The 21957-nt window shown below is 44.2% G+C and overlaps 1 protein-coding gene across 1 annotated transcript in view; it reads right to left on the bottom strand.

Annotated features, from left to right (window-relative positions):
* CFAP251 (cilia and flagella associated protein 251) overlaps positions 1-21957 on the bottom strand; it is a 1318836-nt gene that overhangs the window by 421918 nt on the left and 874961 nt on the right. Inside the window, exon 15 of the mRNA XM_069619593.1 lies at positions 14125-14309. Within this exon, the coding sequence (XP_069475694.1) occupies positions 14125-14309 (185 nt within the window). The remainder of the gene's footprint in view (positions 1-14124; positions 14310-21957) is intronic.

The following is a 21957-nucleotide window of genomic DNA, read 5'->3' as shown; positions in this document are numbered from 1 at the left end:
ACAATTCTAAAACTAATGCAAATTTAAAAACTGCGTCCTCTGTGCTTTTTTCACTTGTGTTAGTTTTTGAGATCCTGTCCCCAAGAATCCAAAGCGCGGCAGCAAGATAACTACTTAGATTGAGAAGACACATACACATCTTCCAGCACTGCATGCACTGCAATGGCTCAAAAGCACATTGGCAGACAGGAACCGACCTTCACCCATCAACACCACAGATTTTGCATCTGCCTCTCCCATTATCTGTACGGATGCAGAAGTACGAGACTGACACAGAGGTGGCATGCTTTCGGACAAAGACCTTTATTTATATGCAAAAGAAGAGAGTGGTTTCCCTGCCTCAACAAAATACTAAGGAAACGTCAGAATGTCTGTAACTAAAAGGTCCACTGTCCTGTGTCAAAACCCCACTTCTATCCCTTACACTCGTAACCAAACTAAACTGGATTTGTCTCTTCTGAGTCCAGAAGAATGACTCCCTTCGTCTGGACGATATAGTTCACAAAGTAGGGGGAATATCTCCCTTCCCCTGGCCTTTCACAGGCTGACAGTTCCACAAAGTAGGGGGAATGTCTTGCTTCCCCTGTTTTTTCTCAGTTTGGTTTTTGAAGTTCCACAAAGCAGGGGGAATGTCTCCCTTCTCCTGTCCTTTCTCAGGCTCTTGATGAGCATCTCCAAAGGCTCAGTTAGGCAGACCTAGTATACTCCCCTTGCAGATGCTGCCATGAAGAAGATGTATGTCTGAGGAACTGGTTTGTCCAACTGGGGTTTTTCACAGTATCCCTGGTACTCTCCCCTACTAGGTATACCAGTTCTCCACTTGAGTATCCTTGACCCCACTTCAACGGCTTCTTCTTCTCGCGCCCCAGACCCCTTCACAATGACTTTTTGTTCTCGGGCCCCAGACCCCTTCAAATTGGCTTTTTTATTCTCGGGTCCCAGACCCCTTCACATTGGGTTCTCGTTCTTGGGTCCCAGAGTCCTTCACATTGGCTTTTCCTTTTTGGGTCCCAGTCCCCTTCACATTGGCTTCTCGTTCTTATTTCCCAAAACACTTCACATTGGCTTTTCTGTTTCGGGTCACAGACCCTTTCTTTCACATTGGCTTTTCGTTCTTGGGTCCCAGGCGCCTTTACATTAGTTGTTCATTCTTGGTTCCCAGGCCCCTTCACATTGGTTTCTCTTGCCCCCTCAAGGTTCCTGGGCTGCCCCTGTACCTTCTGTATGGGCTCCCAGTCGCTCAACTCGGTCTCTGGCTTCTACGTGTCTTCCAACGGTTCTTCAAAGTTGTTTCCTGTTTGCGCGCTGCCATACGCGGTTACCCAGCACTTCGTGGGAGTGGGCTGCACTTACCATCTTGACCATCTCTCGTGACGCTCTTCTGCGTCGGGAACCTCAGCCTGTTCTGGCTTCGGTGTTTCGGTCTTCAATGGAGTAGGTAGGGACACCATAACTTCTCCAGCCACGTCCCGGTCAGCAGCTGCAGGATCAGCTTCTCTGTCTGCGGTATGGTACCTTCGCTCGCGGTGCCTCCGGGGAGGGACTGACACAGGTTAGTTCCTCTTGCATCTTTAAGCCACTTTTTGCTTGAAAGCTAGAGTGCTCAATTGGATTGTCTTGAGGCTTCCTCATTGCTCCGCGCCTCCTCCTCGTCGCAGTAGGTTGTGATGAAGATCCAATGGAGTCAACCCTACTCTTCTTCGTCCCAGTACTAATTACTGGTTTGACACAAGTACATAGGTAAGCCTGCAGGACTAGAGGAAGGTAACAAAGGAGGTGGGTGAATGTTGGGGATACCGAGTTGGCCCATGATGTCCTCCCAGCATCCCAGAGGGGGAATCCCTCCCCACGAGATCCTCCCGCTGAGTACCACCCACAGGGGGACTATCGGGTAGTGTCTCCCCTCCCTGGCCTCATGGAATGGGTCTCCCCCTTAGGGAGAAGGGAAAACATCACAGGATTCATCACATACCCTTCCCCTAATGCCACAGGGTTTACCATATATGGGCAAACCAAGGTTTTCTCTCAGGCAGCTTCCCCATCTAAAATTGATAATAGGGGATCTTGTGCCTCCACAAACAATGGTTTAGTCAGGGTTGTAGCACCAGCCTCTTGCATTCCAGTTTGTATCCCTACTTAGGCGATTTCGGCAATCCACTGATTAAATTGTGGAACCGTGCTGCCCAGGACCAACTGAGCGGGTACAATGGGGATCACGGCTGCAGCAATCCAGCTCTCTTTTCCTAAAATGGCAATGGGGATTTGGGTCTGGGGGTATTCTCCAACATGAACATGGATACACCCAACTCTTTCTTTCTTCATCCAACCTTGGGGAAGTAGCTCTGATCTTATGGCACACCCTTACTTCCGCTATCTAGTTGGGCCATCATTTCTTTTCTTGAAGGGTGACTTGGATTCGGTATTGAATTTTGTTCCCTGCGTAGAGAAAGGTTTTGGCATTTTTCCTCCTTTTATTTTTCCCAACGGGATACTAATTAATTGGTCTGGGTACAGACGATATTAGCATAGGGTGACTCGGCCTTCGCTTCCTTAACTCCACCACTCAGGTCTGTCTCGGGCAGACGATGGCGGTCTAGACTATGGTATATCTCCATCTTCAACTGCCACTACAAGAGTGCTGGTATATTGTTTACTATCTCTGGGTCTTGTGGGTGTCTCTAAGTGCTGGGAATCATGGGGGGTTAACAGGGCAGATGGTTCTCCCTTCTTCTCCCATCTTTCCTGGGAGCTATCTTGGCATAAAGTTCTATCAGGAGGGATGTTGAGAGTCTCCCGTTTATCTTTGGGGAAGGACATATTTGGAGCTTCTCCCTGCAATATGGGAAATTGTACTTGTGTGGACGGGGTGATCGGAGGTTAAGTCTGATCTTCATGTTTGTCAGGGTGAACATATGGCTCTGACGTGCTAGCTTTCTTAAGGTGAGAAATAGTCCCCTTCTTTCCACCGGAGATTATGGGGCTATTGTTCCAGGAAGGGGACAGGAAGTCTGTGTTGTCAGAAGTCTTACAGTTTTGTGTCTGTAAGGGGAAGGACCTTTCCTAAGAAAGTGGGGAATCGGAGAGGTTGTTATTTTCTCTGGTATATGTCCTAACAAGGGTTTCCCCAGCTTGGAGGGTTGGTTGGGATATCCCTACCGGCTGTTCGGATATTCTAACCTTCTCACAGGAAAAAGAGCGGTATCATCTCCTACAAATTCCCTAATGTGCCCTGTGGGAGGATATTGAGGCTTAGGCTCCAGAATGTCAAGGATTTCCAATTTAAGAGGGAAGGAACTTCCCAAAGATATTAGGGTACTGCGAAGATTGTCATTTTCCCACGAGAACTCACCCTTGGTCTAATCATAATCAAGGCTAGAGTCTAGCTCACCCTCCCCTTCTGAGTGATAGAAAAAACATGTTGAGTCATACTCTTCTCCAGGTTGTTTCTCCGGTTGATCTACCTCCTTCTCTCTATGGGTTTGATTGTAGGAAAACGTTAATAGGGTATCATATCAAGTGTCCCACCAGCTGGCCCCTTTTAATCTTCACTGGGTTTCATGCGAAGTTGAAGAGGGCAAACTTAATTTCTTCTCTACAGGATAGATGGGGTAATAATCTTCGTTCTCTTTTTTGGCCACTTTCCCATCCTCTTGAGGTGCCGTGAGCTGGGTAAAGTTGCTGCAAGACTGAGTGCATCCCAGAATGTGAGCAGGGCAGAGACCGCAACATTCCACATAGTGCAGTTGCTGCAGAAGTCCAAAATGCAAATGTTACAAGAGGGCATTTCACAGAGCATAGTGTCTTCGAATGCGCCAGTATGAAAACCACAATGGCCGATGGGCTATGGTCTGTGTATGTCAAGTCATGGAAGCACTTGGTGGTAGTGCATAGGGTGTGGAGGTATTTTCCTTTGGATTGTCCTGGCACCTTAACTGCTTGGGATGTTGAGCTGGCAGTTATTGCGAGGGTTTGATTGAAGAGGAACAATCAGGGACTTTGTTAATAATTGCTTTCCTTAATAATGCATGTACAGGACTTGGTTCCCTTCCCAGGCCAAGTTGGAATAAAGGTTTAGAACACTGACAGATGTCGAATTTCCTGGCAGTATAAGTATATGACAAGCAGGAAATCATTGTGGGTTACTGTCAGACTGTGTGGGACACCTTCAGAATTTATGCAGTGGAAGCGTTGACTTTAAATGTAAAGAGAATAGTGGAACTGTACAACCTACTGTTTTACAGCACCGTCTCAGGGGTTTCATCACTTAAGGTTTTCTCTAATGTCCTGCATTTTCAATGACTTCAGCGGAGATCAGCAACTTTGGCAGATTAGGGGTTCAGATGCCCCTGTGGAATTTACCAAGTGGGATCTAACAGCGTAGCTGCGCAGCACAGCATCTCCAGATTGCAAACATGGCCAATATGTAGGCTATATCAACAGTCGCATACATATACAAGCCCTCCCACATAGGATGGGCCCCGGGAGGGACAATGGCCAATAAAATCTGCAGATGTTCTACAAGTAATGTGGTTGAAAGGAGTTGGAAATGTAATTATGTAGGAGATTGGAGGCAGATAGAGTTGGAGCCTTGGAGGGGAAGTAAGGAGGTTGCTGAGGTGGAGCAGAAAGCAGAGGTTGAAGGAAGATGAACAGAGGAGGCCAAGTTTGAGCAAAAAGGAGCAGGTTGGTGAAAGAAGGACATAAGAAGTTGCGCTGGAGAAGAAGTAGGAGGTTTGAGGGTCAAGAAAAGTGGAGGGAGAAGAGGACAGTATAGGGGAGGCTAGAAGAGAGACTGGAGGTAGGATGCAAGTTGGAAGAAAACATTTGGAGGGGGTTGTAGGAGATATAGAAGAGCGAGATGAGGTTGGAAGAAAACATCAAGAGGAGGTTGGGCGGATCTAGGAGAGAAAGGAGGTTGGAGAGAAACACCAAGAGGAGGTAGGAGGAGACACTGGAGAGAGAAATCAGGTTGGAAGGAGACATCAGGAGGAGGTTGAAGAATATATATCAGAGGATGGAAAGAGATTGGAATGATGAGTCAGGAGCAGGCCTCCAAAAACAGGGACCCATTGTAGGAACATGTGGTTGGGCATTGAGGAGGTATTGGAGTAGAGACAAGCTGAAGAGCCGAGGATCGGAGGTTCAAGAGGGAACCTACAGAGGCCAGGAATTACCTGCTGAGGAGCAAAGTGAGGACAGGACATCGTAGGACAGAGAAGTAAAGCCCCTAGACTTATGCATACTATATGCCTCTTTGTGGACGCTCTAGTGCTCGGTTTTCCTCACTACTATCATACGATTGGTTCTGCCCTTGATGATGCCTAACATGCATGGGGCCTCATGACAAGTTTGGTGGTGTTAGTCCCCTTTTATGGACTCCATGGGGATTTCGACAGAATTACCACGATCAGTAATTCTGCCAAAATAGCTGTTTTTTGGTGGAAAGGTGGTAAAATTACCTCCAGCATTTTGCTGTTTTGAGCCGCACTGCCCACCTCATAATGAGTCCCATGGAGTACAGAAACACTCAAAGAGGGGACTCCCAGAAATGAGGCCGATAAGCAGAAGACCAGAGATGGTCAAACAAGGAAACATGAAAAAAGTGCAGAGTCATGCAACTCCCAGGACTGGACTGATTTTCTACACTGGAAAGGGAACCCAGATTGAGATTCTCACTCTAAAAGACTTCAACTATTAAAGTAAGGAGACTCCTTTCTGTTGTCACTGTTTTACAATCCATTTTTCCAAATTTGACGCAAACCTGTAAGTAGCTCTAACAAAACTTTTTTTTGTTTTGTTTCATTTTTTTTTCTCCGAACTATAATTGTTGTGTCTGACACATGTTAATTGTATTCAGCTTCATGATACAGCTCCCCACCAAGTGCTTTCTTTCTCATCCTCATTATCATATTGTATCTTGGATCTCTCTCCTTCCCATGTGCCTTAATTGCTCTATTTTTGCTTAGGACGAGGGCTTAAATAACCCCTCTGCCATCTGGGGGTCAGCCAAAATGTGATGGTGTGCACATCTGCCTCTGCACCACCATCCCATTCACTGTTCTCCAATATCACTGTAAGCGGTTCATTCTCCTTCTGCCTCTCCATGCTGTGCCATATCTGGTGTGCGTTTCTCCCCTTCCGCAAATAGGCTTGGGGGCCACTTGTCTAATCTTTCCTATCAATGCACCCTGATGCAGCTACCCACACTTTTCCTACAGGGACGGTAAGGTCTAACACTGTAAGGTCTAACACTGCCACAGTGCTTCCAGTCCTGTGATTGTGTGCTTCGAGACAATAACTCGATACAAGAGGTAGGGTTTGGGTTGATGAATAGTGCTCTCAGGCCAATAGAGATTGCATAGTTGTGGGCTGTGGTAAAAGTAACCTCCCTCCATTTTTGAGTATCTGTAAAAGTCTGGCAAATGTTTCATCAAACCTGAAAATTGTGGTTGATTTTGCAGAGGATCCATAGTTAAATTCAGACTATGAGGTATTCAGTATTAGTTGTTCACATGTAATCTGTGTTAAAACCGTAGGCCATGCTTTTAGTATTTGTAATGCTACCATATTAGCTAGGATGATATGGTAAATGTTTGCTGTTGCTTTTTATGTTGTACTAGCAAAAAGTACCCATTCTCTGAACGGGTTCTGTGGACAGACATGACAACACTCTCATCAGTTGTTGATAATCAATGATCATGTAAGTCGCTGTTCCGATTCATGTATTGCTTGATGTGCCTTGCACTCTGAAGTAAACTGCACTGAGAATGGGAGTGTGTGTGGCTGGCTGACATACCCCGGAGCAGACGATGGAGTGAGGCGAGAGTTGGTGTGCTGCTGCATACTGGGACCTACTGTGCTCTCTCGCCAGCTGTTGCCTCACCCTGGCGTATTGTGGCGCACATGTCCCAGGAACCATGCATTCTAGCATTGAGGACTGGTCCTTCTATGACCACATTGATGTTTTGCCGATTTCAGGCAACTCTCTCATATGTGAAGGTGCTGAAATCCAGGGAAAGGGGTGGGGTGTCCAGCTGTCATGTGGCCAGTATTGTCTGGAGCGTCCTAACAGGTAACTATGCAAAAAAGCGGTGCAGATTGGTGAAATTGTGTGGAATTATATGAGGGACAACGCTTCACCAAGCCGCAAACCCACAAACACATTTTGACTTGTGCTGAAATCCGGGGAATGGAGTGGGGTGTCCAAATGTCATCTAGACAGTATTGTCCGGAGAGTCCCAACAGGTAACTATGCAACAATTGGTGCAGATTTGTGAAACAGTGTGGAATTTTATAAGGAACAACACTTTGCCACAACCCAACCACCCACAAATATTCACTTTTATAAATATAGATGTAAATTGTTCTTGTTTTATTATTCAAATTGTATATTGTTCTGTTTGTACTAACACCCTGTTGCCCGTGGGCCTAAGGCGCTATATTAACGGTGTGTGGCAATGTGTTTGGTGTTTGGTGGATGGTGGTTGCTGTTGCAGGAAATAAGGTACTGCTCCATGCCTCAGAGGGGCTCTCTTCCTCTTTTTGTTTTGGTCTGGGCTGCCTTGCACATGCTGGACATTGTTATATCATAAGGCATACCAATTTAGTTTTTATTATTTTTACTGGCCTGTTTGATTTGACATTATGTCAGTTTGTGAAAGGCCCTGCTATGGTTTGCGCAGTGCTGCTCTCACTAGAGGGAAACAGGCATATAGCTCCTCACTCAGAAGACTGAAGCATTCTTTGACTAAAACTTTGAACAAGAGGAAAAAGGGAAAAAAGGGTAGAGAGGTCAGTGGCTGTTCAGCACATAATGAGATCACCCGCTTCTTTGATAAACCAGCTCTCGCTGTAACAAATGACGTATCACTCCCCCTGACTCAGGAATTATACGCCACTTGTGGAAGTCAAGTCAGGTGGGAGCAAAGATCAAGCATTGTGCTTAGGTAACCCTGACACCATTGACAACAATGGGTCCCTGCTTAACCTCTGCCTCTCTTTAAAAAGAAACTCCCTGGGCCCTTTTTCTCATGTCGCAAGTTCGACTTGTCCACTAATCTTTCGGCTTCCCCGGACCTGAATAAGTATTTAACCTCCTCGGATGACATCAGCAAGGACAGAAAAGACAGTGATTGCTTCTCCCCCATGGTGGTGGGGGCCAAGTGAATTTACCCTCCACGGCAGTCGCCTACTTGTAGCATATAGAAGCCAAGATCGAATCATTGTTTCTTTTATGTTCTAGTTTGGCAACCGGTCAGTCTGATATTAAAAATAGGGTGAGCCAGTTTATGACCCATTTGATGGGACATTCTACTCCCCATGATCAACCTAACCAAGGGCTGACCGAGACTACTCAAACTGCCCTGAGGGGGCGGGGAAGCCATGTGATTGATCAGGCTTCATCTGGCCAGTCAACGGATCAGGTTGACATTGCGAATATTATAGCCCCCACTGAGGAGCATGCTCTGGATGCACTGTGTGTGGAACTATCCATGCTGGATAGCCCTATGCCGCTGCATGAGGAAACTACAAAAGAATCTAGAGCAAACCTGACCCTATTTCAAAATAAAGAAAACATGAGGTCTAGGTGCAAGTAAATGCTTAAGGTAAAGAGGAAACCGTTGTCCCCTAAATCCAGTAAGGGTGTTCTCCCTCCTCTTCCCTCCTCCCTGGCTGGTCGTTATACCATCACAAACAAGGTGGGGGACGGCACTATTCGACAAGTGTTACTGCATGGCCCCCTGGATAAATGGCTGGGGACCGGGACGCCCACTGGGGTCAAAACAATTGTTAAACTGGCTATGTTGGTAAAGGCCACTTCTAAGTGTATGATGAGTCCAGATGTGCTGCCGCCTATCTTCCAATTGAGATGACGGGACAAATGTGCTACCCCACATAGGATCCAAAAGGAAGGTAGAGCTGAGCACATGGGGTTGAGGCCTAAGCCAGCAGAAGATAATGATCCTGCTGGGTGTGATGACTACTCACAGACCCTCACCCATGATAATTGGCTTGCCTGTGTGAAGACTACCAGGGCTGCTAGATCGGCTTTTGTAACTTCATTGCCTGACCCTGTGTGCTTTTCTGGGCTAAAGCATATCAAAATAGTTGATGGACTTCCTACGGGGATAGCCAATTTCTAAATCGGTCCTGGTTACTCACCTTACTACATCAAATCCCGGCCCTCATCTCCATTACTACAAGAGATATAGAGGGTTTGGATTTACCCACTTTTAATAGTGTGTTAAACTGGGTCCTTGCAGCTTTTGCATCCCCTTTGGTGGTGGAATCCATCTGTAAACATTCTAGGGCCTTTTCCCGTATGGGATTTGATATTTATGTGTTTTGTTCTAAGCAGAATGCAGCGCTGGGGCTAGAAGTTCCAGGTAGGGGACTTTGTGAGGGGCAGGGGGAGAGAGGATGTGCAGTTTCCTGATTTTGGGTGTTTGGATGAGAGGAAGGAAGGTATTTGGATTGCACCGCCGCAGCTTTTCCGATGAAATTGGGACATCGGTAGAGATACTATTTTTAAAGTCATGTCCTGGAACTCCAGAGGCCATTCGTCATTTTTGGCCGGTTTTGGAATTCATGAGGGCCAATGACATATTTTTAATACAAGAGACTTGGCTTACCTCCAGGTTTTATCTGAATGGATATGTACAGTTCTTTCTTTTGTCCCCTTCCCCTAAAGTAGGTTGCCCGGTGGGAGGCCTATGTATGGGTGTTAAAACGGCTTATTCTGCAAAAGAGATTACTGTGCATGGCCTGAAAGAAAATCTACTCTGTGTAGAAATGACTGGGATCCCAGTTGGAGGTGGTAATTTGCTGGTGATTACTTTGTATGAACCTCCAGGAGGCACCCAGACTACAAGGTTGAGGAAGGCTCTTACCAATGTTCTTGGTTGCTGGCAGTTGTTGCATCCTAGGGGTGGGATTATGGTGGCTGGGGATTTTAATGTGGACTGTCATGATTATGGGTCACCTAAGTGTACAGGGAATTCTTTCAGGAAAATTAAATATTTCCCACAAGGTCGGAAGTGGAGGGATTTGTTGGGCGACTTTAATTTACAAGTACAATATCCCTCTATGAAAAATGTATATCATACATGGACAAATGGCAGACAATCTAGTTGCCTTGACTTTGTGTTTGTAAAAGGTTCACTTTGTAAACATTCTCCCCTATTGAACATTATGTCAGTCCTAATGAGTGACCATGTTATTCTGAACCTGACATTACTGGTTACTAAGTCTGTATTTTCCCAGCAGATTGTATATAATCCAACGGTTAATGTTCAGGGGAACAGACTTTGTTGGACGTTGGGGAACAAACAAGAATTAAATGATAGGTTGACTAGGGCAGAAGGGTCTCGCCACAGTATAATATTGTGCCTGGAAACTGGATATGTTGGTTGCCAGGTATGCACCACAATCTGCCAGGTCTATTATTGCTAGATGTGGTTCCAAAAAGCTGGGAACCTCGTACGATGCAATTATTGCCACCAAGAAGAGAGAGCTAAGGGTGGCAATTTGTGGGGTAAAAGGCATTATGTCAGTTCTAAAGAACGAAACCAAGAAATCTCTTACTTGAGAGGCATCTATAAACGCTGGTTTATCAATCATCGACATGGTATGACTAGTGGAGCCTGGATGATCATGAATAAACTCATCCAAGAAAGAGATTCCAGGAAATTCTGGCACCTTATACGATCCAGTTTGATGGAGGGTGGGGCCCTCGAAGTATGCCCTGTTGAAGAGTCCCATTGGGAAACATATATTAGGCAAAACTACTGGGTGGAACAGGATTCTTCTTTGATCTTACCTATTATTTCAATGGTTAACACTGAGGCGGGGAGGCTGGTTGAGGAAGCAGATTTGAATTTGATTATTAGCAAATTTGCAGCATCCTGGTCATCTGGCCCTGATAGTTTCTGCAATATTATTTTTAAGAACAAACCTGAATATTGTGCAGTAGCCCTCCGACAATAATTTTTATACATTTGTGAGACAGAAATTATTCCTAAAACTTGGCAATCCTCCACTTTAATTCCGGTTTATAAGAAGGGCTCTCGGCATATGCCTGAGAATTATAGACTCCTGGCAATGCTGGACAGTTGATCCAAAATATTTGCAAAGCTTTTATTGCAGACACTGTCAAATTGGGTAAAAAATTGTTCGCTTTACACAGACGGGATTCCGGAAGAACTGCGCAACGAGTCATCCTCTGTGGGTTTTGCGTATATTAATTTCGGACACCTTACAAAAGTCGGATCAAGCACTGTATTTATGTTTTGTCGATTACAGTTCAGCTTTTGACAGTGTTTATCGGGGAAAACTCTGGTCTATGTTGGAGAGTTGAGGCATAGATCCCTCTGTTTTGTATTTTCTGAAGCAGTTACATGCTGATTCTAAGGTTCAGATTCGCCTAACACAAGCAGGCAATCAGGGACAATCTATACCTACTAACAGAGGGCTGAAGAAGGGATGTGTGCTTGCCCCTAGGTTGTATAATCTACATGTATCCAACTTTGAACAGTTTTTAAGACCAGTGAACAACTATCCTCCCAGATTTGGCCCTATGGGTAGCCATTATCTTACTTACGCTCATGATACTGTTATCCTTGATCGAACAGCTATCATGGATGCACTAACTGTCTATGCCAGGGAACATGGCCTCACTGTAAATGTCACCAAGTCAAAAATTATGACCATCGGGAAGCAAGCTTATGGCTCCCCTAATTTGGTCTGGAAAATTGATGGTCAGCCCCTGGGCCAACTTGCTGAATATAAGTACTTGGGCATGACGGTTAGGGCTTCCAAGGATCAGTCCCATGTGGGAGAGATTGTCAGTAGAAAGGCTTGGTCCAAATGGCTTGTACTTAGGTGTAATATCAATTGGTTGGGAAGGGGATCCATTGAGGATAAGCTGAAAGTGTACAGGCACTCAATTATTTCCGGGATAATGTATGGTTTGGAGGTTTCCCAGAGAGAGCAGTGGGTTAGTTGGAACGACTAGAGGGGAAAATACTTCGTTCCCTGCTGGGTTTACCCAGCTGGGTCCCAGTACAGGATGTTAGGCTTGAACTCGGACTGGAGTCAATCCCCACATTGTGGAAACTTGCTGCCTGTAGGCTGTGGGCTAAGATTACTCTGGATGTTCCCCATGAGACAAACCTCCTGAATCTTACTGTAGAACACTCACGTAGAATGACCAGGACTGCTTGGTTTCACTCAATGGAAAAAAAGTATTATCCAATTTTTTAGCAATTGGACTGAGTGATGTTCCCAGCACAATGATTGAATTTCATCTTGCTAAAATTGAGGATAAGACACGTTATTATGACTGGACTCTGACCACAGATCAACTTGCTCTCCGTCTGAGTTATGTGTAATACACCCATCAAGGCCTCCATGGGGATGCTGTCTGCAGTTATCTTACTAAGTTCCGTGATCCAGGACTGATTCATTTTGTTCTTTATTTAAGATTTAACATTCTACCGGTTTTGGCTCATACTGAGGCATGGGTTGGAATGCCTTGAGAAAAGAGAATTTGTAAGTTGTGTGGGAAAACCATTGAGACCGCCCGGCATATCCTGACCCAATGCTCCAGACTCCAAGCCATGTATGATAAGGGCTGTGTCAAATATCGAAACATAAGATCTGACCAATTCTGGAGTTTATTATATGGGGCTGAGTCTCTTGTACTTACTGCAGGGGCTTTTCATATCTGGGAAAAGTTAAAGATTACACTATGTGTTCGAGCATGTCTGTGTCTTTTTTGTCTCCTTTTCCAAGTATTATGTTAGCAATGCAGTTTTCTTTTATTCTTTATTTTTCCATAAAGTACTTAATGAATTGTTGTAATTTGGTATTTTCAAATGTGGAACATGTCATTTTAAAGTTTTATTTTTGTTGTGCGAAAGGTTAATTAACCATATGCACTTAATAAAAAGAAAATAAAAAAGGATAAATGAGCACATTAAACTGGGGCGGGATCCTCAATGTACTGCTTCCCGGAAACACTGCAGGACAGGCATCCCTCCCAAACAGATTCCCAAATGGGACTTCGTCATAGAAGTCAGGCTTACAGCCTAGATCACTGGAGCTGTGGGGAAAACATCCCCAATACACTGTAATGAAGAAAAAAGGCAATAGAAACCAGAGCACTGCATCAATGCAAGTCCCCTGGGAAATATGTTAGTACACGAATTACAGATTTACACAGAAGAACAAGTAAATGTCCTATTGTTAAAGTTCTTGTTGTTGGACTAGTCAATCCTCTGACAGATTCCTTATCTTGGATATATCTTCTACATCCACCATTTCAGCAACCATGGGCTGCAGTTGGGCTTTGCGCCGACTCCTTCTGGAGTCATTGGGTGCCTATGATGCCGGTTGTGACATCAGGGGTAGTACATAGGAAGTTAGCAGGCCCCAGGGTCTCAATTCCTTTTTTCTCTGCATATAGTTTGTGGCCTCAAATGAGTTATTACCTGCGTAAAAATATCATGAAGGCACTATGATCTGGCTACTTACTACACATATTAGTAATCAATTATTAAATGCACTAGTGCATACATACAAACACGTCTCATAACATTCAGGAGGCAATCAGCCAGGCCTGGCTTTCTCCGAGTCGTTTCAGAATTCAAATCTCCTATTTTTAATGGGACAGACACAACTACAGGTCAGGTCCCTCAGGGCAAAGAAGATGCCATGACTGGATGATGACTTCCTAAAAGACATGTTGGAATTTTGCTGGGAAAGCAGACACCTCCAAACTTAAGGAATACTAAAGAGTTGGATAGTTGACTACCATCTCACGACATATATTCAAATTTTCTTTCGTTCATCACTAATACTCCCTCCATTTTGTTGTTATTTTCACAAGTATTAACTGCTGCATCAGTATTCCAATTAGTCACCTGAAACTGCATGCACCCTATTGCTGTGATCATTAGGTGCTCCACGACTGGAGGTAGTATTGTGTTAGTGTTTAGCTTTTGAGGTGCAAAGGAAGAACTGTTGGTGTTGGAAGAAAGGGGAAATGCACAGATGCTCCATAAAAATACAATAAAAACTTTGGGGAACAAAACATATTCATTCACTCCGTTAGTAGGACTGTACCTGCACATTTTGGTCGTCGCATTGTAAAGCTTCATTTTGAACTGGTCATTGGCTGTGATGATGAAACTCTCTTTAGTAACTGGTGGGTACCAGGCCATGCATTTCGGTGTGGCGTGCTGTTCAATGCGATCACTGCTCTGTATCTGAAGTTGCCCTTTGGTACTGTTTCGCAGATCGTATTCAACCTTGAAAGGAAAATATTCAGTTAAAGGCAAAGATTTGGAAACCAGTGTCCTCAGTCCCGGTCTTTTCTCATGTCACGCTCTCTCCTCTGACAGACATCATTGGCATTCGATGTTGTAATATGGCTGCACACAGCCCTTCCTGCCCCTGTTTAGCACGGATTCCAGTCAACTCAACCAGCTTAAATAAGGGACATTCGTTACTATTTGGGGCACCTGGGGCCAGATTACAGAAACTTTGCACCGGTGCAAGTGCAAAGTTGCACGATTTTAGCACTAGGGCAAAGTTTGCCGTATTTTTTAAAACAATGGGACATATTAGAAAACTACTGCACTATGACAGGTGCAGTTTGGCATGGTATAAGCACCAGGGCAAAAATTGCTCTTGGGCAAAAAAGATACATTTTCACTGCTTTATTGCAACAGGGCAAAGTTTGCCCTAGTGCTAATACGGAATCATATTAGCACTAGGGCAAACTTTGCCCTGGTGAAAAAACTTATTGAAAATGTATCTTTTTTTCACTGTGGCAATTTTTGCCCTCGTGCTTATACCATGCCAAACTGCACCTGTCATAGTGTAATAGTTTTCTAATATGTTCTAGTGTTTTCACAAATTGGGCAAACGTTGCCCTAGTGCTAATACCGTGCAATGTCTGCACGTGCACCAGTGCAACGTTTCTGTAATCTGGTCCCAGGATTTAGATCTTGAGGTGGACAACCTGGGGTCAGATCATCAAAGACTTGCACTGGTGCAAAAAGGTTGAGCAAATGAATTTAGCACCTATTTTGCTGCTCTGATAATAGAGAATGGAGCAAACAGATTTAGCTCCAATCGGCATTATCTAAAAATGTTTTCAATGGGGGAAATTGGAGCAGGCAGTTTTATTTGCAATGTTTGCTGTGTAACATGAAAAGAAATGCTGTAGACACCTTTTGTTGTGTGCTATATAGCAAATATAGTGGAAAAAACAGCCTGATTAATGTTTGTCCTAGTGCAAACATTTTTAGATCATATGGATTGTGACAAAATCCATTTGCTCCATTTTGCCTTATGTAAGCATTTGCTCACTTTTTAGCACCAGTGCAACCCTTTGATCATCTGGCCCCTGTGGCGCTCCAGATTTTTTGGCCTATAACTCCCCTCAACCCTAGCTAGCATAGGGAATGGTGAGGGCTCTTGGAAGTTGTAGGCCAAGACATCTGGAGGGCTGCAAGTTATCCAGCCTAGAAGATCGTGATTATGTGATATTTTAGTCACATGGAACCTTTAACATTTCAAGGTCTATTTCCCTGAGTTCCATGCCAACTGCATACAATACGACGGGCAATACATACCATGCAGCCAAGCGAGTCTGCCTCTTTGATTGCATACCGTCCAAGTGCAGACATGTTTCCTGCTTTACTGAAGCCAGATCATGACTCTGGAAAGGTCTTAATGACGAGAGACCACCGTGATGTTAACTGGCACAGTATAAATGATGAATGCATCCCATTACATTACATGGCAATCATTTAGAGGGTTGTGGGATGCAGAAAACGTTTCATATGTCAGCCTATAATTAATGGTAGGGAAATGTGTGGTAATACAGTGCCCACATTTTAAGTGGGTTGGAGGCTTCCACCTAATTCTCTTGAACCTTACAATATGAAATGATCTGTTCCATAGTTAAATTAACTATCACTAATTGAAAATTCACCATAGACTGAGTTATTAAGATGGACAGCCCCCCACCATCCTCCTAAATCATTAATGGACGTAGGACCCTGTTAGCCCCAATAACATCACTCAGAATCCACTGTAGTGTCCGTCTCCTTTTACTATAAACTGCGATGTATACATATATATTGCAATTTAAAGAAAACCTAGAGTTCATTGTTTGCACGGTTCTAGTTTTGATGTGCCTTAAGAATGATCTGAATAGATTTTCAGGTGTACTTCAATGTTTTTTAAAGTGGCCATTCTCAATGTTTCCAATATCGTGAAGTGTACAACAAAGTCTAAACAGGACACCTTGCTGAAGAAAGGTTTATGTCAGACCAGACTAACCTTTGTATCATATACATAAATATGTATAGGTTGGCATGCCGACGTGTGGTGCAAGGTGCCAGCATTAAGGATGGTCCAGCCCCTCTATGCGTATTACATCACACATCATACAAAGTGACATGTTCAGTGGAGGCTGGTGAGGGAGCCCAAACTAAACAAGAGCTGCTCGAGAGGGGTTCTCACTCCCGAGAAAGTGTTTGAAACATTGGGGGTCATTATGATCCTGGCAGTAGGGGGTTAACGGTGCCGCTAGAGCTGCTGGCCCCGTTAATCCCCTACCGCCTCATTATAAGGTCTCCTCGCGGGTCCCGCGAGCAGACCAGGATGCAAACAACGGGCCCGTCATTAACGGGCCTGTTGTTTGCATCCTCCCCATTCCCATTGAGCCCTATGGGAGCTCAAATGGGAAAGGGGATGTACAGTGTCCGCGGCCCCGGAATGGGGAAATACTGGGCCCTCCAAGGTCGGAATGGCCCGGTATTTCCCCATTCAGGGTACCCGGTATGGGGGTAGCCATGCCGCAAATAGCGGCATGGCCACCTCCATAGTCGGAATGAGGCCCATTGGGTTAAAATGGTGCATTTTACATCACTTTCTTAAACAAAAATGGGTAGAAAGCCATACAGTTTGCAATTGGTAATGTATGGTAGCACATGGAAACCCAATAGTTGAAAGTCACCAACCATGCACAGGAACATTTTCAAATGCATTTCATGCCGCCTTTGCCCAATACATATGCCAGTATAAAAATATGTTAATGCTGGCTGTTCCCATGCATGTCCATGAAGGCTGCACCAATATATGCCAGTATTATCCTATAGGGATTCCCAGAATGTATATCCAGGCTGGCTGCACATCAGTGTTATTACTGGCTAGACTGGCCTACATTCAATGTGGTCCAGATTAGCCATGTAGCAACATTTTAATTTGCTCTACCCTTGATGCAAGGTCCTGTGCATCAGGAATAAAGAAAAACAAGCATTTGTAATGGCAACAGTTTGGACTTTCGTGTAGGCATGGGAAAGGTACTGCTGTATTGGAATTAATGGACCATCAATGGCAGTTGAGAACCTTCCAAAATAATAGCAGTTCCTGGAAAATGCCTAATACTTATGCACACGCCAAAATTGATGGCTTTGCCAATGCTTGTTTTTAACAGGACTTCAGTAAAGAACACGCATGATACTTTTAAATAAAGTGGCTGAAAACGGACCTGGTCAAGACATTTTTATTACACCAGTGGTGTGTTTACAGTGCCCATTAAGTCACTCACTCTAAGAAGACTCTTTTTAGAAAACACTGGCAGGCACTTCGAGTGTAAAGTTTGACAATAAGGCTTTATTAAAGCTAGCTCAAAGTGCTGCCATGAGGCAGTGTTTTTTGGGGGAGGAAGGGTCAGGGACTGGGTGGGAATTGCCATAGGTATTAGCATGGCAATAGGCAGTCAATGGGGGGTAGAGGAAGGTATCCAGACAACATCTACACACTTTGTGCCATTTCCCCCTATCTGTACTCTAATGCAGTAGTTTTGACTTATAGGTGGCGCACCTAAAAGCTAAAACTAGAAAAGGATGTCATGGTCTATGACTTGGATGATTAATATTTAGGATGTTTATGTATGCATTGTTGAGAGCCGACTGCCTTAGGTTCAAAAAAGCTGTGTATAAAAAAAGCACTGCCGGTCGGGCGGAAGGAGGATTTATAGTCAACACTGTTTCCAAACTTTGCAGCTGGAAATGCAACGAACGCGAGAACCTCACACAACAACCTTAATGAGGCCGAAGATGTTTCTATGCTTCTGGCAGCCGCGAGTCCTTGCCTAGGCGCGAGGCCCGGGGCAGTTTGCCCCTCGTGCACCCCCCCTTACAACCACCTTTACAGGCAGAGTGTTGATGAACCATCTTTAATAGTATGCACATCTCCCAAGGGTGCTCCTGTGATCCTTTATGAATCAAGTGAAGTACTGAGTGAACCTATTAAAACAGAACATTTTACACTTTACAGACCCTTTGGCTAGAACACCCTCTCTCTGTTGCAATGACTCAAAATCCGTCGAGCCTTTCCCATTTGCATATTGCCCCTCGCAAGAAACGTTGTCATCACCAGAAATGCATGATTTCTCTGAAACAATCAACTGATGTCACGTTCCTCACTGGTTGTACTGAACTTCACCCTTAACTCCTTAGTAAAAGTGTATGAGAATATGCAATGTGATCTTAAGGACCAAACATCTATACTATATGCAATGAACATTATAATGGCCGTTATTGAGGGCTTCATCATTGCTAAGTTAAATAATTTGGAGGAGGGGTGTCATCTTGGTTCTGGTCAACCAGAGCATCACACAGTAAAGAGAACTTCACATGATACAATGTTGACCTATAAGGATGAGGATATCTTATCAACGGATGTAACATTGAACAAGCCTAATGAATGTACTATTCTATCTGTAGAACCATTGGATCATACCCAACAAACCTCAAGGAACTTCATAAATAAAGGGCAGTTGAAAAACCAAAAAGTCTAAAAACATAAAAAATATGCCTACCAGAAAGAATGTGGGTTTGAGGAGATTTCTAGGAAAATGATAAACTCTTTATTTGACAAAAAACAGTTGGACACCTGTGCAACAGAAGGTGATTTGCAACAAGTAAACATGCAGGTCCAGGTGTGTCCAGGCAAGGAGCCCAAGAAATGAATGCAAGTTAAACTAAAAGATTTATGGCAATGCCAGGGTCCCTCAAAAAAGAAGAAAAAGCAAAAGCATGTAAACGAGGACTCGCCTAATATGGTGTGGCATGAGGCATCCTCCCAGGAAGAAAATTAAGATAAACGACTGTCGATCAACCCTGAGAAGCAGAGCAAATGTGACTTAAGTAAATGTATCGGATATCTCGACATACCCTGAGGATGTTCGAGTTAAATGACCCGCTGTTCCCTACGGATTCATGTGGAAAATATTGACTGCAATAAATGCTTTAATTTTCATGACCCTTGAAGAAAAACGGCTCTGTATGATGAGAGAAATGGGAACCAACTGATGAAAAGAAGTGTGGAAGGTTTAGGAGCTACATTTCAGGTTCTGAGAAGCAATGTCAAGGGTGGACCTCTGCACAGATTTTTCTCTGGAAAGCATTTTTAAATCAATTTGCCCAGTACTGCTGAACCGAAGCAACATTTAACAGCAATCCAGAATAGGGCAACAAGACTTATCCTTGGCCTCAAGCCCAGGCACCGCCTCTCTCCTGCCCTACAAAGTCTGCACTGGCTCCCGATCACAGCACGGATTAAATTCAAATCCCTCTGCATCATCCACAAGGCTGTCTGGGTCCGGGGACCACTCTATCTGCAACTCTTTCTTACTAAATATGCCCCCCTCTAGAAACCTAGGTTCCTCTTGCACCAACTCCTTATGTGTAAAGCAGTTGCTAAACAGAGAGCAGGTGGTCGATCGCTTTCCTCAGCAGGCTCCCTTCTCTAGAACAGCCTCTCCCTCCCTCTTCGTCTTGTGCAGGACCTCCTTAAGTTCCGGAAAAGCCTCAAGACCTTCCTCTTTTCCTCTCCTTTCCTCCCTCTCTCCCCTGCTAATCGCACAGTAGCTTGATTGGTGTACAGGGCCCTTATGCATCCTCCCACATCTTATCATTTTATCATCCCTGCTGCTGTCTATCATCTGCACTTGCCTCGGCTCACCCTCCACCACTGGAGGTTGCACTTACTTTTCTTCACAGCACTTCATCTGCTGCTCTCCATGAGCACCACAGCACCAATTCCATACCCCTTTCCCCTCTGAATTTGCATGTTCTGAACACTCACAAGGCATAGTAGGTATGTCTTCCTCTCCCCATTGTTTCCTCTTATATTGTTGCATTTAATTATTTAACATTGTTGTAGTTTCATTTGCTATCTTTCCTCTGTCCCCTCCCTGTTGCCCTGTGGGTGCTTGGAAACAGTATTTTCTTCCTGTATAAGCGCCTAACAAGTGAACAGTAAATACATTTTGAAGTTGCTAGAGGAGATTGCACGCTTAGAAAAGATACCAGCTAAAGATATAGAACTAGTACCTTTCCTGGAAGATGAGAGAACCAATGTGGCCAAAATATCCCTCACATCTGCTATCATAAAAACTATCTTGCTGGAGCAGGCACCAGTGATAGCTAAGCTGGGTCAAGATATCTATAATATCATCATATCTGTTAGACATTTTGAGTGTGCCAGACTCAGAGATAAAGGATATTTTGTTGATCTTTTTAGGCGCAGAAAAGGCCTTTGATAGGGTGAATTGGGGCTTCCTGAATTATACACTGTCGAAATTAGGTTTTGGTCCTTTCTTTATTAAAGCTATTCAAGCACTTCAGAATGGCATATCGGCAAAGGTGTGGGTGAATGAGGGTTTTTCGAGGTCATTTCCGTTGTTTAGAGGCACACGCCAGGGTTGCCCTTTGTCGCCACTGTTATTTAATTTGGTATTGGCGACTTTGTTAGCATATATACGTCAGATGAGGTGTATCAGAGGGTTTGCTGTTGGAGATGTGGAAATTAATGCTCTGGCTTATGCAGATGATGTGGTCATCTTGGATGATCCTGTTGTAGGGGGCCATGTATTGAAGGAGGTCTTTGAGGAAGTGGGTAAGCTATCTGGGTATTGGATCAATTGGGATAAAACAGTGGTATTTCTGGTGAGGGCTTCGCATGGATGTGAGCATCTGCTGGGGTGTCATTGTAAATGGGAATATTCTAGTGCGAAATATTTGGGTATCTATATTACTCAAGATTTTAGAAAGCTGGTAAATTATAATGTGGATAAAATCATTGAGGTTCTTAGACGGGATATTATGAGATGGGGACGTGTCAATCTAACTCTTTGGGGTAAAATGAATGCTATTAAAATGATTTTGCTGCCAAAGGTTCTGTATGTTGTTCAATCTCTGCCTGTGCATTTTACAAAGGGAGCGTTTGCACATATAGACAGATTATTTCAGGATTTTTTGTGGGGATTTGGGAAGAGGGCCAAGATTCCCCGGTATATTATGGTCCGGAAAGTTGAAGATGGGGGTTTTGGGTACCCGGTGTTAAAAAATTATGGTAGTGGTTTTTTGTTAAAGAAAGTGTTTGATTACACTGGTGAAGTTCTGAACAAGGTGCCGTGGTGGGTACAAATTGAGATACAGCGGTTTTTGCCTTATGACATTATATGTTTGTTTTCTCTTGGAAAGTTGCCTAAGAAGGTGCAGTATTTGAAGTCGGTTTTGGCTACTCAAGAAGCTTTGTCATCATGGATAGTGGGAAATGGACAAGGTCTATATCTTTATGAAGAGGCTTCCCTTTGGCATAATCCTGGTCTTTGTATTGGTGATGTGTGGAGTGCTGCAGGGGTAGTACCTTTTGCAAGTTTAGTTGAGAAATGTGGGTTAAGGAACAGGGAATTAAGAAGGTATGATATTTTGGTAACTCTACTATCAGAACGAAGAGACATGTTGGGCGCTACATTTTTGAAGAAACCAGAGAATTTTAATATTTTGGAAAGTGTCTACTTTTATGCAGATTATGCAACCTGAAGGGCAATGGTTAGATTTGTGGGACAAGCTGAGATTGTCACGGACA

Source organism: Ambystoma mexicanum, chromosome 10 (assembly GCF_040938575.1).
Source record: "Ambystoma mexicanum isolate Mex_15411 chromosome 10, UKY_AmexF1_1, whole genome shotgun sequence".
In the NCBI taxonomy this organism is placed as follows: domain Eukaryota; kingdom Metazoa; phylum Chordata; class Amphibia; order Caudata; family Ambystomatidae; genus Ambystoma; species Ambystoma mexicanum.
This window is presented reverse-complemented; position numbering and strand designations above follow the sequence as displayed.